We start from the raw sequence: 12971 nt of genomic DNA, 5'->3' as shown, positions 1-12971 counted from the left end.
CCAAACATATCGCAGCTCCGCTGGTAGAAATGTGTTGCCCCTCTACATCGATGAGGAACACATAAAAATGAGCCACCTCCTACACATACAAATATACACACATAAACATTTGTACGCTAATTCGAAAAAAAAAAAAATTGGCACTTGAAAAAAAAGGAACGAATGGGGGGTGGGTGCTCAAACTTCGATTTTGATGGACCCCCCAATGCTCTCCTTGGCCGACACGGTTCTTGATAAGTTGCGATGGGCCTCGATGCACAGCGAGCAGAAGTAGAAGAAGAGGAAAATGCACAGGTAGGTGGAGTCTCTGATCAGCTCGGACTCAGCCTTGCCGAATTCTGCGGAGGAGGGGGAGATGAGGCCGTGCGGAAGTGTGGGAGTGAGAAAGCGGTGATGTGCAAAGGTGGGGGAGCGGTGATGTGCAAAGGTGAAGGAGAGGTAACGCGCCAAGGTGGGGGAGCGGTGATGTGCAAAGGTGGGGGAGCGGTGATGTGCAAAGGTGGGGGAGCGATGATGTGCAAAGGTGAATGAGAGGTAACGCACCAAGGTGGGGGAGCGGTGCCGCGCCTTCCTTTTACCTGACGTGAGGTACAACTGGTGCGCGAAAAAAACGAAGGCGTACGTGATTAAGAAGCAGCTTAGGAAGCCTAAACGGGAGGGAGAAAAAAGCATGCAAGTGTGAAGGTGGTGCCCCCAAAAAAAGAAAGGCTAATGGGATGAAAGAAACTGAACAATGGTGCAGCGCTATACTATTAGCCACCGCCATGGGTTTATTCCCTTCCCCCTTGGCTGAAGCAGCAGTACCTGTAAACCCTTTTGCCATCACATTCTTCGAGTTTGCAAAGCCGTTTAGGAAAAGATAAGTAAAGCTCAGGATGAGGAAAGTGGAAAAAGGCACATAGGGGTTATTCATCACGTAGATATTTTCGTCCACATAATTTGTACTGCTTTTGTGAATTCTAATAATGTCGTAAGCAACTAAGAGGACTCCTCCCAGGGATGCTATCAGCTTGTTTATTGCATGAGAGAGCTTCATCGTTCCGAGGCTGAAAAGGGGGCGGTCCAACAGGGAGGTGTGCGTGAATGGGGTCCACTTTTCAAGTCACACGGGGGTGGATGCGCACACAGGGGTAGATGCACACAAGGGGGGATATGCACACATAGTACAAGCACAATCGACTGTTCATCTTAGAAACCTGTAACGATCTTCGTGTAGGACGGGGGGCTTACCTTTTGATAATTAGGGTCTACAAAGGGGGGGTGTATTTTTTCCTTCCACTTTAAATTAAACTCGGTTTGCCAATTTAGGTGTAGCCTTTTTTCAGTTGCTACCCAGTGAGTGTTGACCCTTTTTTATTAACAAAAGGGGTTTCTTTGGGAACGTTCAATTATGTGGCTTGAATAACACCACGCGAGTGTAGGCAAGATGATGACGCCACTGTTTACGTGTGTGTGCGTAACAAAGTGGGATGGTCCTTCACGTTGCGCTCGAGAGGGGACCTCCTTTGGGGGGGTGGCGTCCTCCGATTGAGGTTGGGCGTTGCGTCCGCTCCGCAGGGGGAGAAGTGGAGAAGCGGGCTGAACTTCACTGTTCACTCGTCCGTCTTGTGCGTGCCTGCTTATCAGCTCCTTCTCCTTTGCACCATCTACAACCATGCAACGCGCATCACGCACGGGGAAAAACAAAGTAAAAAAAAGGAAGACGAAGCGGGAAGCCGCAACTGTACAATAGGTCGATACGAATAAACTTTAAAAAAAAAAAAAAAAAAATGGCCACTTTTATATACATATCGGGGGGTCCTTCCATTTAGAAATAATGACAAAACAAAAGTTGTCAGGGAGCATGTTGCATGGCTTTCTTTAAAAAAGAATAAACGTGTCATTTTTTGCTTTTTTTTTTTTTTTTTTTGCTACTCATTTGTGTGCTCGCCCTTGCGTCTTTGCTGGTAGGCGCATGGATTTACGAGATAGAGTGGTTGCAGTGGGGGCAAACATGTATACATATGCATGTGCATCCTCCCCTATGCAGTTAAGCACGCACGTACGCCGATCTGCATGTGTGTAGCGAACAGGGAAGGGCTCTCAAAACTTGATATTTCTATTCTGTGCATTTAATAAGTGTGACTGTTGGAAACCCCCGTTCTCAGGGCTCCCCCCCTTCGTTCGCCATTGTTCCTACGTACATGTGGGGCAAAGATGGGAAAACCACATGCAAGGACAGGCGACCTCACACAGTTACATGCACATGTAAATCAAGCGACCTCACATAGTTACATGCACATGTAAATATCTGCGGCGCAACGCACCTGCTATGTGTGCGCGTGGAAAAGCGTACTGCTTATTCTTACAAATTAAAAATTGACGACAGAAGACTAAATTCTGCGTTGACGCGGGTCTTTTTCCTTTCGCGTGGCGTAATGTTTGAGTGATGCCCCACAGCATTTCCATCATATTTGTTTTTTGTCTGTTTGTTGTTTTTTATTTTTTTTTTCCTTCGCGTGGAGGTGGGAAAGAAAAAATAAAATACAAAAAAATAAATCCCGCTTGGGGAACGCATGGGTGGGAGCCTCCCTCGAAGTGGGGCTAATCATACAAAAGTGGGAGCACGGTTCAGTTGAGCGTACGATGGGGAAATGCGCAAATGTGGGAAAAAAAAGGGGGGAAATGCGAAAAAAAAGGGGGAAAAAACTCACCTCCCCCGTCCTCACTCCCCATCAATGTCGCAGAAATACTGCTGCAGTTCGAAAATAATTTCTTCCGCTTTCTTTCTCCGTGCCGCATGGTTGCTGCAATTTTTATTTTCCATTTTTGCTACTCTTATTTTTTCCACAATTTTGTTGAAGTTTTCCATGAACAGTTCTTCCTTCTGTCCTTCGGGGGTCTTGGCACTGTTCGCCAGAGTTCCGCTTAGATCAATTTTGGCTGCTCCGCTTGTGGCAGGTGCATCCCTCTGGGGGGGGTTCTCCCCATTTGGGGCAGCTTCATCCTTCTGCGGGGTTTTCTCCCCATTTGGGGAAGCTTCATCCTTCTGCGGGGTCTTCTCCCCTTTTCGGGCGGCCTCATCACCCTTGAAGGCTTCGCCCATGGGGAAGTCCCCCCTATGCTGAATGATCAAGTGGTCCCGTTTAATCTGCAGCCCCTTCCACATATGGCAGTGCAGCGCCTCTACCAACCTTTCGTCATCTTCTTGTTCTTCAAATTCTCGCAATAGAGTTTTTTCCTCCTTTACATTTTGGTCTCCCTCCTCTGGACAGCTGGGATGCCCATCATCTTGCCCACCACCTTCTGCCAAAAAAGCAGACTCATAATTTATGTACAAGCATTCAATAAAATAGTCGCTAAAGAAGTTAACAATATCTTTATTGTCCTTTTCGAGAGATGAAGGAAAAATGGCAATTTTAATCCCCACATCTTTATACAAATTTGAAAAATCAAAATGGGTATTTCTTATCATTTGCTGGCTCTCCGGATCTTTGATGTATTCTACACACTCCTCATCGTAGCTCCTGAATGGGTTTCCATTAACGATGTTTTTTTCCTTTTTGGTGAAATTGTTAAAGAGGAATATGACGCTTTCACAGAGGATGTCCTTGGCGTCTAGTTCGTTCGCTTGGTTCTGTAACTCTGGTTTTGCCCCATCAGGAAGGTCCATTTTTGGCGTATTTGCCTCATCAGGTAGACCCCCATTTGGCAGATTTGCCTCATCAGGCAGGCCCCCATTTGGCATACTTCCCTCCACACGAAGGGCATTCTCTCCAGATTGAACCACGCAGGAAGAAATAGTCACCTCCGCGCTGTAGTACTTATTCACGATGGCCACCTTGGCCACCTCTTTAAAGGCGAAAGAGGATCCATTGCCACTGTGGAAATCATTGCGGTCAAATGTGAGCTTATACGTTTCTGCCTTTTCGTAGCTCTCCAGGGGTTCAAATGTGCTCATCAAAAATGACACGAATTTGTTTATCTTCTCTTCATCGTAGGATAGGATGACGATGTGGGGGGTTTGGTTCACCATGCCGCTCTGTTCACCTTTTGGCTTGCAAACGTATGCGTGTTCTGGGGGGGAGTTCCCCTTTAAAGGGATTGCGGGGAGCAGTGTGGTTAGAAGATTTATTGAAGATTGATTGAAGCGTGGCGGAAGCGCGGTTGAAGCGTAATGAAGACGTACCACTCTCCCGCTCGTGAAGAACTGGGCCCCTTCACCTGGCAATCGAGGAGTATACTTGGGAGGACAAAAAAAACTTCGCTTTGTTATTTGCTTACATGTATAGCACATCAAAGAGAATCGCTTGCGAAACTACACAGCCCCACGTGCATTGTCACTGCTTTGCGGAGTTACCAAAAAGAAGAAAAAAAAATTCCCCCATTTTTTTCTTTCCTTTGGAGGTAAAATTAGCAACTTAGGGTATTATTTTTTTTTTTTTTTTTTTTCTCCCCCCGTTGCCAAGCACCTCTCGCTTAATTTTTTCCCCCTCCCCTATAAGAAGAATCGAGGATCACATCGAATCATCATCTCGCATGATGTGAACAAATTGGGTTCACCCTCCCCGTCGATCGAGCCAGTCGCATTAGCCTTATTCGCTGCATGTGCGCGCCACTCTACACATGCGCGTGTAAGTGGGGGAAGGAGAAATGGCCATATGGATGTCACTTACACTTTGTTGAACACCTGTTTTTGCACCCTTTTGTTGGCCTCCCTGGAAGGTCTTCCCTTTTGAATCAGCCCATCATCGGGAGGGGGGAGCTTCACTCTAATGGGGCTTTTTTTCCTTTTTAAAATGGACGGGGTGGGCGACATAGCGGTATTTAATATTAAAAAAAAAGAAGTAAAATAATTAAAATGGTGAAAATGGTGAAAATTGTTGAAATAGCTAAAATTGTTGAAATAGCTAAAATTGTTGAAATAACTTAGCCGCCACAAAATGGGACGTGCGGCGATACACCAAAACGGCCAGCATCCAACTGACACCCTCCGAGGGGGGCCATTCTGGACAAGGTCAACCCATTGGCGGGTTGGAACAAAGAGGTGGCGACATTTCTTGCGATGCACACGGGGGAGGGGGGAGCCAAAAAATGTACATTAAAAAAATCATCAAATTGGGGAGACGAGCCAAATGGAGGAATGTCCCCCCTCCCAACCGGGCGTATTCAACCGTCCGACATATGCGCAAAAATAGTGGAAGTTCGCCACAGGCACGTTGGCTAAATGGGGCAGTGGTGGTCATAGGCAAGTTGCCCACCTTCTCTCCTCCACTTCTTCACTTCCCCACTTCTTCACTCCTCCACTCCCTCACTTCTTCACCAACTGAACGACATCCTCATCGTTCAACTCGTGGTCCTTGCCCACCTTCTGCGGGTTGTGCTTGACGGACTTGCCCCAAACTAGGGCATACTTCAGCTGGTTGACTAGGGATCTGTGGATTTTCTTGCAGAAATTTTCCACCTTGGATCGTTCCTTCTTCAAAATAACCGGCGATTCATAGTCCGGAATTTGCCCCTTCGGTTTGGTGTAAATTCTAACCAAATCTAGGTAGTTCCAAATGGCTTCTAAAAGGCCATCTAGATTCCATTCTAAGTGGGCAGAAATAGGGACATTGTGAGGAAGCCTAGTGACGATTTCTAATTCTTCCAGAGTGATTTGGTCCACTTTATTTAAAACGTAAATACAAGGGACATATAATCTGTTCCCTTCAATAACATCGATGATGTCATCTACTGTAGCTTCACATCGTATGGAAATATTGGCATTCATTATTCTGTACTCATGGCATATGGACTTTATCATATCCTCATCAATATTGTTCAGTGGCACCGTGTGCGTGATGTTGATTCCTCCTTTGTCTTTCTTTTGGAAAATAATATTTGGTGGCTTTTTATTTAACCTAATTCCGAACCCTTCCAATTCTTTTTCTATTATTTTTTTGAAGGTTAATGGCTTTAGTACATCCAGGACAATCAAAATGAGGGAGCAACTCTTCGCTACTGCAATGACTTGTTTTCCTCTTCCCTTTCCATCCTTTGCTCCTTCTATAATTCCTGGCAAATCTAGTAATTGCATTTTGGCTCCTTTATATTTAAAAATCCCTGGCACACATGTCAACGTTGTAAATTCGTATGAAGCTACTTCTGAAAAGGTCCCCGTTAATTTGTTCAGCAGGGTGGACTTCCCTACTGAGGGGAATCCTACTAGACCTATTCTCGCATCTCCCGTTTTGGAAACGTCGAAGCCCTCTCCTTCTCCTCCTCCTTTGGTCCCTCCCTCGATTAGCTGCGCCTTTAACTTGGACAGCTTCGCCTTCAGCAACCCCAGGTGGTAGTTCGTCGCCTTGTTCTTTTGCGTCTTGGCCATTTCGGCCTCGATGTCGGCAATCTTCTGCAGGATGGACATGGTGCTCTCGGGGGGGGGGGGGGGAAAAAGAAGGAGAAAAGGGGGGGAGAGGGAAGAAGAAGAAGAGGGATCGAGTAAGCCACGGAGGTAGTGCGGGCGGGCTGAAGCCTACAATTTCTTCAGCGATTTCAATTTTTCTTTTTTTTCTTCCTCGTGACGCCGAAAAAGTGCGGATTTTTTTTTTTTGCCGGCTTGCCCCCTCTGCGGCTTTGCTCAGATGTGCTATTCGGGTGAGCAGCGAGGTGAGTGTATTTTTATGTATCCTCTAAGCTGATCTTGGATCTGGTTGGCGGGGGGTTCCTTTTCTGGTTAGATGCGGGCTTGGTTAGTTGCTCCCGCTTCTGCCTCTGCTAGCCCAGTGAACTGCTTCGCAGAGGGCCGCTTCACCTGGGGGAGCCAAACAAGTGAGGCAAACGGGAGCTGCTCGGGTCATTTCACCTGTTTCGTCCCACCACTTCTTCCGTTTGGCAAGTGATTGCCGCCTAGAAATGTCCAGATGGGCATGATCCCCCAATGCGCTTCTTCGCCCGTTCGCAAAATGGTATGCAAAAAAAAAAAAAAAAAAAAAAAAAAAAATGGTATACCAAAAGGGAAGGAGAACAATGGCAACAGAAGAGGAAGCCTCTAAAATAATTGGAAAAAAAAAAAAAGGAAAAGCAAAGAAACATCTGCTTCTTTTCTAAGCGCGCATACTTCTCATACGTGCAATTTTGATAAGAGTCAGATGATGCCAAAGTAAAGCGATTCTAGTGCCCAGAAAAAGAAGAGAAAAGCCAACACGCCGTACATGCCATGCGATATATATATATAATATACATGCATTTGTACATGCATTCGGGTTTTTATTTTTCTCGCGAAGGAGAAGAAAAAAAAAAAAAAATGTTACAAAATTACATTTTCTCCTCCCTCTGCATTTTTAAAACTCACTGTGCGTGCGAATAAGAGCACATGCGGCAGTAATCCTTATGTATGTACATGCGTATGCCTCTTCGCTCATTGTATGCATATGTATTGCTACTTATACGACTGGGTTGTTCCGTTCGGGGGGGCCGCAGATAAACTGAGGCGGCAGGCCAATCGTACTTATAAACTCTCCCAATCTATATGGGTCCCCCTCGTCAGCTAAGATCTACCCTGTGTGCTTCCCCCCCGTTTGCGATTGCATTTTAGGTGCGCAGAAACATGTAACACCCACCATGAACCAGTTGCACGACGCGCATGAACACTTCTACTGAAGAAATGGAGCAAATGAATTTTTCACGAAATGTGAAGCAGCTTTTTATTTTTCCTAACCCTTTCTAAGTGCTTCTACCTTTTTTTTTATGCATCTGTTCGAGCAGTTTTGAACCCATTTTTTGTATGTAATTATTTTCTCAAAAAAAATATATCTCCTCATCGAGCGTTTGAAGCAGTACTACTTGGAATGCACACACCACACACATTTGAGTAATCGTTTTTTTTTTTCCCCATCTTTGCATCTCCTCGTCTTCTTTCACCCCCCGCGCGAAGTGAACAATTTGACGACACGCAACTTAAGAGGCATGCCCACTGTAACATTAAAAGATAAGAAAAAAAGAAAAAAAAAAAAAATGCATATTGAGAGTTAATCCAATGTTTCATTTCCCCTTTTAACATTACGTGAACAAAATCCGGACGAAAAAGGACGCGAGGACAAAAGCCAAGTGGCGAATGAAAATGGGGAGGAGGCCCACCTGCAGCTCAGTTCTTCTACCCGACCAACTGTTCCAGCCTTTTTACAGTTTCGCGGCGCACCGCATGCACACACCCTAAGGTGTTATCCTCCCCTGAATGCATCGTAAAGGCACAAAAAGGTGTCCCATAATTTTTGCCAAATGTAATAAGCATGTTCACCACTCAAAAGGGGAAACAAAAATTACTAGCAAAATTGCTACCCGTAATTTTGTCATTCCACTTCGAAAAAAGGAGAGCATAATTGCACGCTAACGCATGTGTGATGAGAATTTTTTTATTTTTTTAAAGAAAGAAAAATCGCCTTTTGTGAAGTTGACGGGGTAGACGGGTGAGCTCTTTATGTGGTACTCGCATTTGCGTTAAAGGGGAATTCAGTGAGGGAGTACGCGAGGGTAATAAGCTGGTTAGCACGTCACTCGGCGCACCGCACAACTGATGCTAACCTGGCCGCAAAACACTCGGTCAACATGCAGGACGCTGCTCAGGAAAGCCATGGCCAGGCCGAACTCGCGCGCCATAATGTTTCCCTCTTTGAGCTGTCAAGCGAAGCCAATTTAAAGGTGAGCATCATAAACGACGACCAGCAGCTGGTAAGTCACTACCAAAGCAAACTCGCAAATAAAAAAATGCAAAAGGTTAAATATTTTGATATAGACATAACGGACGATGTAAATGACATAAAAGATGCCTTGAGCACCCCGATAGGATTGAATGATGAGGACCATGAGGAAGATTACGTTGAATTTAAAATTAAAAAGTTCTTGTCATCTTGCGGGGAGGATTCCTACGCGAGGAAAATTCTCTTAAGCGATATGGACATCACAGTGAAGTGCGTCTCCAGTGGGGAAGCTCCCGCGGGGGTGGTGGAGCTTAGCCAAGACGGTGAGATCAGCTGAGGGGCACACCTCGAAAAGGGTTTTCCTCCCCTCAAGCTAAAATGATAAGTAGTAGCCTCTATGGGGTGGAAGCAAGTCCTTAAGATATACTTTAAAAAGGGGATATTACGTCGGATTAAACCTAACCCAGGGTGAAGAAATATACGCTCAGCTTATAAAGAGGAAAAAAAAAAAAAATTGTCATACGTCCCGCACCGCACACATTTTGAAGGACCGCAACCTCGTGCGACTGTTTCGCGCGACTGCTTCGTTCGACTGCTTCTTTCCATGTTGGAATACTGCTGTGTTTTCCAGCTGTGTGATATGTGCATGCGGCTAGTTAGGTGAGAGTTTTTTCTTTCCTTCTTTCATTCTTTCATTCATACTTTTTTTTTTTTTTTTTTTTTTTTTTACCTCCCCATTTGTTTGCCACAGTCGGTGGTGATGCCGACTGCTTCGTATGTTTAAGTCACTCCCCCACTTGCCCAGTCATTCCCGTTTTCCCCCCCGTACATCTATCAACATGTTTTTTTTATCAACGATGTTTTGCCTTATCGGCGACCTTTTTCCGCGTACCTTCTTTTGTTCTTCTTTCCGAAAGGGATAACCTCCTCGCGCAAGCACCCTTTTTTAACAAATGTTCTCTCGTTAATAATTTCCTTTGACTCGACTCCCCATTTGGCACTATGCGCGCCTCCGAATGAACCCCAGGCAGCATTTTCGAGCGGGTTAACCCCGGGGGCACGATAAAAAAAGAGGCGCGAACTTACTCATGCATGTGTTCATGTGTTCGTGCGTACGTGCATTTCCCGGCCTGTACTTCCACCCCAAACGGATGCACTTCAGGCGGCTGGAAAGGCGTTACTTGGGAAAAGGCGGCCTAGTTGACCAGTTGAACGTTTGCTTCACCGGAGGAGCCGAGCCGGCGGTCAATCGGGGAAGCTACGCGAAGTGAACGCGAAGTGAAACGTGAAGAGAGGCAAACCGTGCAAGGTGACCGGAAGGCGCATCTTGAAAGATGTGTACGTCCATTTGGAGCATAGGAAGAAGCCCCTGGTCATTACTCCGTACCTCCAAGCAGTGCGCCTCTACGCCATTTCGACAAGGTACCCCCCTCGGCAGGCTATTTTGCCACCCCCTTCAGCATTTGCCCTTAGGGAAAAGGAACACTGCCAAAGAGTAGCACCTTTTTAACACCCAAATAGGAGCAGAAAAAAAAGAAGGTAAAATGTAAAAGTCGTCTCAACTGAGTAACTATACAAAACGCACATCGTTAGGGAATTACCCCCCACCACGAGGTGTAGCATCTCCGCTCGAATCAGCACAGGGCTGTGCAGCGAATGTGAGCCGCCCCAAGGAGTTCCCCCTTTGCCGCGTATCCACCAGCAGTGACAAAAAAAAGAAAAAGAAAAACGAATTAAAACGAATTAAAAATGCCTAATTTTGAAGAATGAGTAGTAAAGGAAGAACGTATAAAGCACTGGACCGAAGGAAAGCCAAAGTGTGCGAAGGGAAAAGAACAAAGCTGGGGAATAAACGACCAGGCAAACTTAGCAGGAGGGGGTTCTGGCTGCTGTGCCTTGCATACGTAGTAGCATACTTCCTGGGAGGTATCACCTGTTTGACGTTTTTGAAGAGGCAGAGTAAGCTGAGCTACTTCTACCTTATATATAGCGAAAAAAGAATCGGTGATAACCATCGGAGGAAAAATTACTTAAATTATAAAAATGAAATCATTTTGAAAAAGGATGCATCTAGTGGAAGACGGGGGTTTACCCTAGGTAGCGAAAGGGTAAATAAAATTATAGAAAGCTTGAAGGAGCTAACTCTGTTGGAAGCAAGCGAATTAGTGAAACAGATAGAAGCCACTTTTTCAGTGGACACCAGACAGAGCATAGGTGCTTCTAGCACTGACCAGGACAGTAGGAAAAATGCAGCTGATGCAAACGCTGAGGAGGAAGAGGATGACGAAAATAAGGTCTACGATTTGGTTTTAGAAAATATAGAACCCAATAAAAAGATCCCCATCATTAAGATCGTCAAGGAGATTAAGAAGGATCTCAATTTGAAGCAAGCCAAGGACTTGGTGGATAACTTACCCCAAACTCTTTTTGAAAAAATTAACAAAGAAACGGCTGACAAGTGGAAGACCAAGCTTACGGAGGCGGGGGGCATCGTTAAGTTGAAGTAGTTTCTGCGTGGGGTTGCAAAATTTGTGCCAAAATGCTTCCTTTATTAGTGTCTGCAGGTAATGTACGTTCATCTTCCATCTTCCCTATGTTGCTTTCCCATTTTGGGCGTCTTTTTTTTTTTTTTCGTTTCCATGAATGGATCGCCCTTTCGCACCAATCATTTATCTGTTTGTTACGCACGAAGGGTGGGCTATGTTGAATATGAGCAGAATGAAGAGCCACTTTTGCAACCACTGCTTGCTCGCGAGAATTACCCTCCTTTGTGCAGCATGCACGCAGGTTGTTATCTCTCCATAAGGAGGGTGTCCATTTGGTAGAAGACCTCATTTGTGTGTGGGGGGAGTCCACCCCATGGGGTAGCCACCTGCGTATTATTTATTCATTTATTTTCGCAATTGTTTTTTTTCTCCCCACTTTGCATTTATCAACCCCCCTAATGTGCCCCTCTCTGTACGCATTTTTTCTCAAAATGATTTTTTTTTTTTTTCAGTTGTTTTTTGAAAAACGAACATTTTCAACAAACTGGCGTTTCCATTTTGTTTTTTCCATCGCACCGCTTTCTTCACTACGGTTATACGCAGCAGGGGGGAATTAAAATTTTGAGAAATGGCGACGTCGCGGGGTTGAAGTTTGGAGGTGTAGAATGTGAAGGGCAGTTTTGCGGCGCGAAACTGTGCAAACGTTGGGGGTGAACATTTTTCACCGTGAAAATGTTCACGAGAAATGCTCCAAATTGTGTGCTTCAAATTGTGCGCTTCAAATTATGCGCTTCAAAATAAGAAAATTCCTCTGTGCGTGAATGGAAAAAATTGAAATGGAAAAAAACCCACAGGGTTGGGGGAGGAATGCACAAACATATGTTTATTCATTTATGTGTACATGCATGTACTTATATGTATGCTTTGCTTAAAATGTCCCCCATAGGAAAAAAAAAAAAAAAAAAAAAAAAAAAATATAGCAAGCCAATAATGGCTAGCCAATTAAAGTGCACGAAAAGTGCCCTTTTTGCAAATTGCTTGTGTTAGCTTAGCAGATTAATTATGAGGGCTTGTTTAAAAGGTGAAATATACTTTTTGGGAAAGCCACGCACGGGCGCGTCTCGCAAGGTGGCCAGATCTGCGGCCACCCCTGCAGCTACTGCTCGGACAGCTTCTCCAACCGCTTCAGCGCTTGACCACTTCGACGCCGCCGACCCCCCTCGCTCCAGAGTCACTTCGAACCGAACCGCGCCACACCGAACTGCTCCACACCGAATCGCAGCACACCGAATCGCTCCACACCGAATCGCTCCTCACCGCAGACGCGTCAGTTCAACTGGGGAACATTAGCCGCCTGCTGCGCCTGCAAAAACTGGGCCTGCATTTCGAACAGCTGGCATTCCTTCTCGTACTGAAACGCAATAGGCGTAATGAGGACCACCACAGATACGCCGGCAACCCACACCACCCAAGATGTAGTCTTAAGTCCCTTTTTTAAAAAACCATTTATTCTATTTTTTAATATTTTAAATTTCTGTTTAAATCGCACAGTGTCCTTCTTCTTAAAATTTAGTATGCCATTTTTCGAAAGCAGTAAGCGACCCTCTTCATCATTTGTGGAGATTCTGGAAAATACCATCCCCATTTTAAGGTAAATCACAAATAGGTACAGACTGTACGCGTCTACTGTCGGTTTGTCTTGTTGGAAGGTGTTGTAGTAGGCTCTATAATATATGTGATGTAAATACATACAAGAGGGCTAAAGTTTGATGGGATTAACTTGGTTTGTCTGCTTAAGCATGTTCGTTTTGGGCTCGGGGCTGCC

At 45.2% G+C, this 12971-nt stretch overlaps 6 protein-coding genes across 6 annotated transcripts, besides 9 other annotated features; 2 read left to right on the top strand and 4 right to left on the bottom strand.

Annotated features, from left to right (window-relative positions):
* Positions 1-177: 177 nt before the first annotated feature.
* PVX_080040 (hypothetical protein, conserved) lies at positions 178-1036 on the bottom strand (the record flags this gene model as incomplete). Its single annotated transcript, XM_001613666.1, has 3 exons — positions 178-338; positions 579-647; positions 805-1036. 3 exons carry the CDS (start codon positions 1034-1036, stop codon positions 178-180), a joined length of 462 nt encoding a protein of 153 aa, XP_001613716.1.
* A 970-nt stretch (positions 1037-2006) lies between these two features.
* Positions 2007-2048: a microsatellite.
* A 482-nt stretch (positions 2049-2530) lies between these two features.
* Positions 2531-2576: a microsatellite.
* A 128-nt stretch (positions 2577-2704) lies between these two features.
* Positions 2705-4015, bottom strand: PVX_080035 (hypothetical protein, conserved; the record flags this gene model as incomplete). Its single annotated transcript, XM_001613665.1, has 1 exon — positions 2705-4015. The coding sequence occupies one exon, from the start codon at positions 4013-4015 to the stop codon at positions 2705-2707; it is 1311 nt and encodes a 436-aa protein (XP_001613715.1).
* Positions 4016-4775: 760 nt separating this feature from the next.
* PVX_080030 (developmentally regulated GTP-binding protein 1, putative) lies at positions 4776-6388 on the bottom strand (the record flags this gene model as incomplete). The annotated part of the gene is made up of 1 exon (XM_001613664.1): positions 4776-6388. One exon carries the CDS (start codon positions 6386-6388, stop codon positions 5291-5293), a length of 1098 nt encoding a protein of 365 aa, XP_001613714.1. The 3' UTR covers positions 4776-5290.
* Positions 5035-5070: a microsatellite.
* Positions 5529-5552: a microsatellite.
* Positions 5767-5786: a microsatellite.
* Positions 6288-6310: a microsatellite.
* Positions 6389-7052: 664 nt separating the features above from the next.
* Positions 7053-7097: a microsatellite.
* A 245-nt stretch (positions 7098-7342) lies between these two features.
* Positions 7343-7363: a microsatellite.
* A 1205-nt stretch (positions 7364-8568) lies between these two features.
* On the top strand, positions 8569-10369 carry PVX_080025 (hypothetical protein, conserved; the record flags this gene model as incomplete). The annotated part of the gene is made up of 1 exon (XM_001613663.1): positions 8569-10369. One exon carries the CDS (start codon positions 8569-8571, stop codon positions 8995-8997), a length of 429 nt encoding a protein of 142 aa, XP_001613713.1. The 3' UTR covers positions 8998-10369.
* A 57-nt stretch (positions 10370-10426) lies between these two features.
* Positions 10427-11167, top strand: PVX_080020 (50S ribosomal subunit protein L12, putative; the record flags this gene model as incomplete). The annotated part of the gene is made up of 1 exon (XM_001613662.1): positions 10427-11167. The coding sequence occupies one exon, from the start codon at positions 10427-10429 to the stop codon at positions 11165-11167; it is 741 nt and encodes a 246-aa protein (XP_001613712.1).
* A 1306-nt stretch (positions 11168-12473) lies between these two features.
* Positions 12474-12896, bottom strand: PVX_080015 (hypothetical protein, conserved; the record flags this gene model as incomplete). Its single annotated transcript, XM_001613661.1, has 1 exon — positions 12474-12896. The coding sequence occupies one exon, from the start codon at positions 12894-12896 to the stop codon at positions 12474-12476; it is 423 nt and encodes a 140-aa protein (XP_001613711.1).
* An 18-nt stretch (positions 12897-12914) lies between these two features.
* Positions 12915-12938: a microsatellite.
* Between the last annotated feature and the right edge of the window lie 33 nt (positions 12939-12971).

This window comes from Plasmodium vivax, chromosome 10 (assembly GCF_000002415.2).
Source record: "Plasmodium vivax chromosome 10, whole genome shotgun sequence".
NCBI classification, from domain to species: Eukaryota; Apicomplexa; class Aconoidasida; order Haemosporida; family Plasmodiidae; genus Plasmodium; species Plasmodium vivax.
This window is presented reverse-complemented; position numbering and strand designations above follow the sequence as displayed.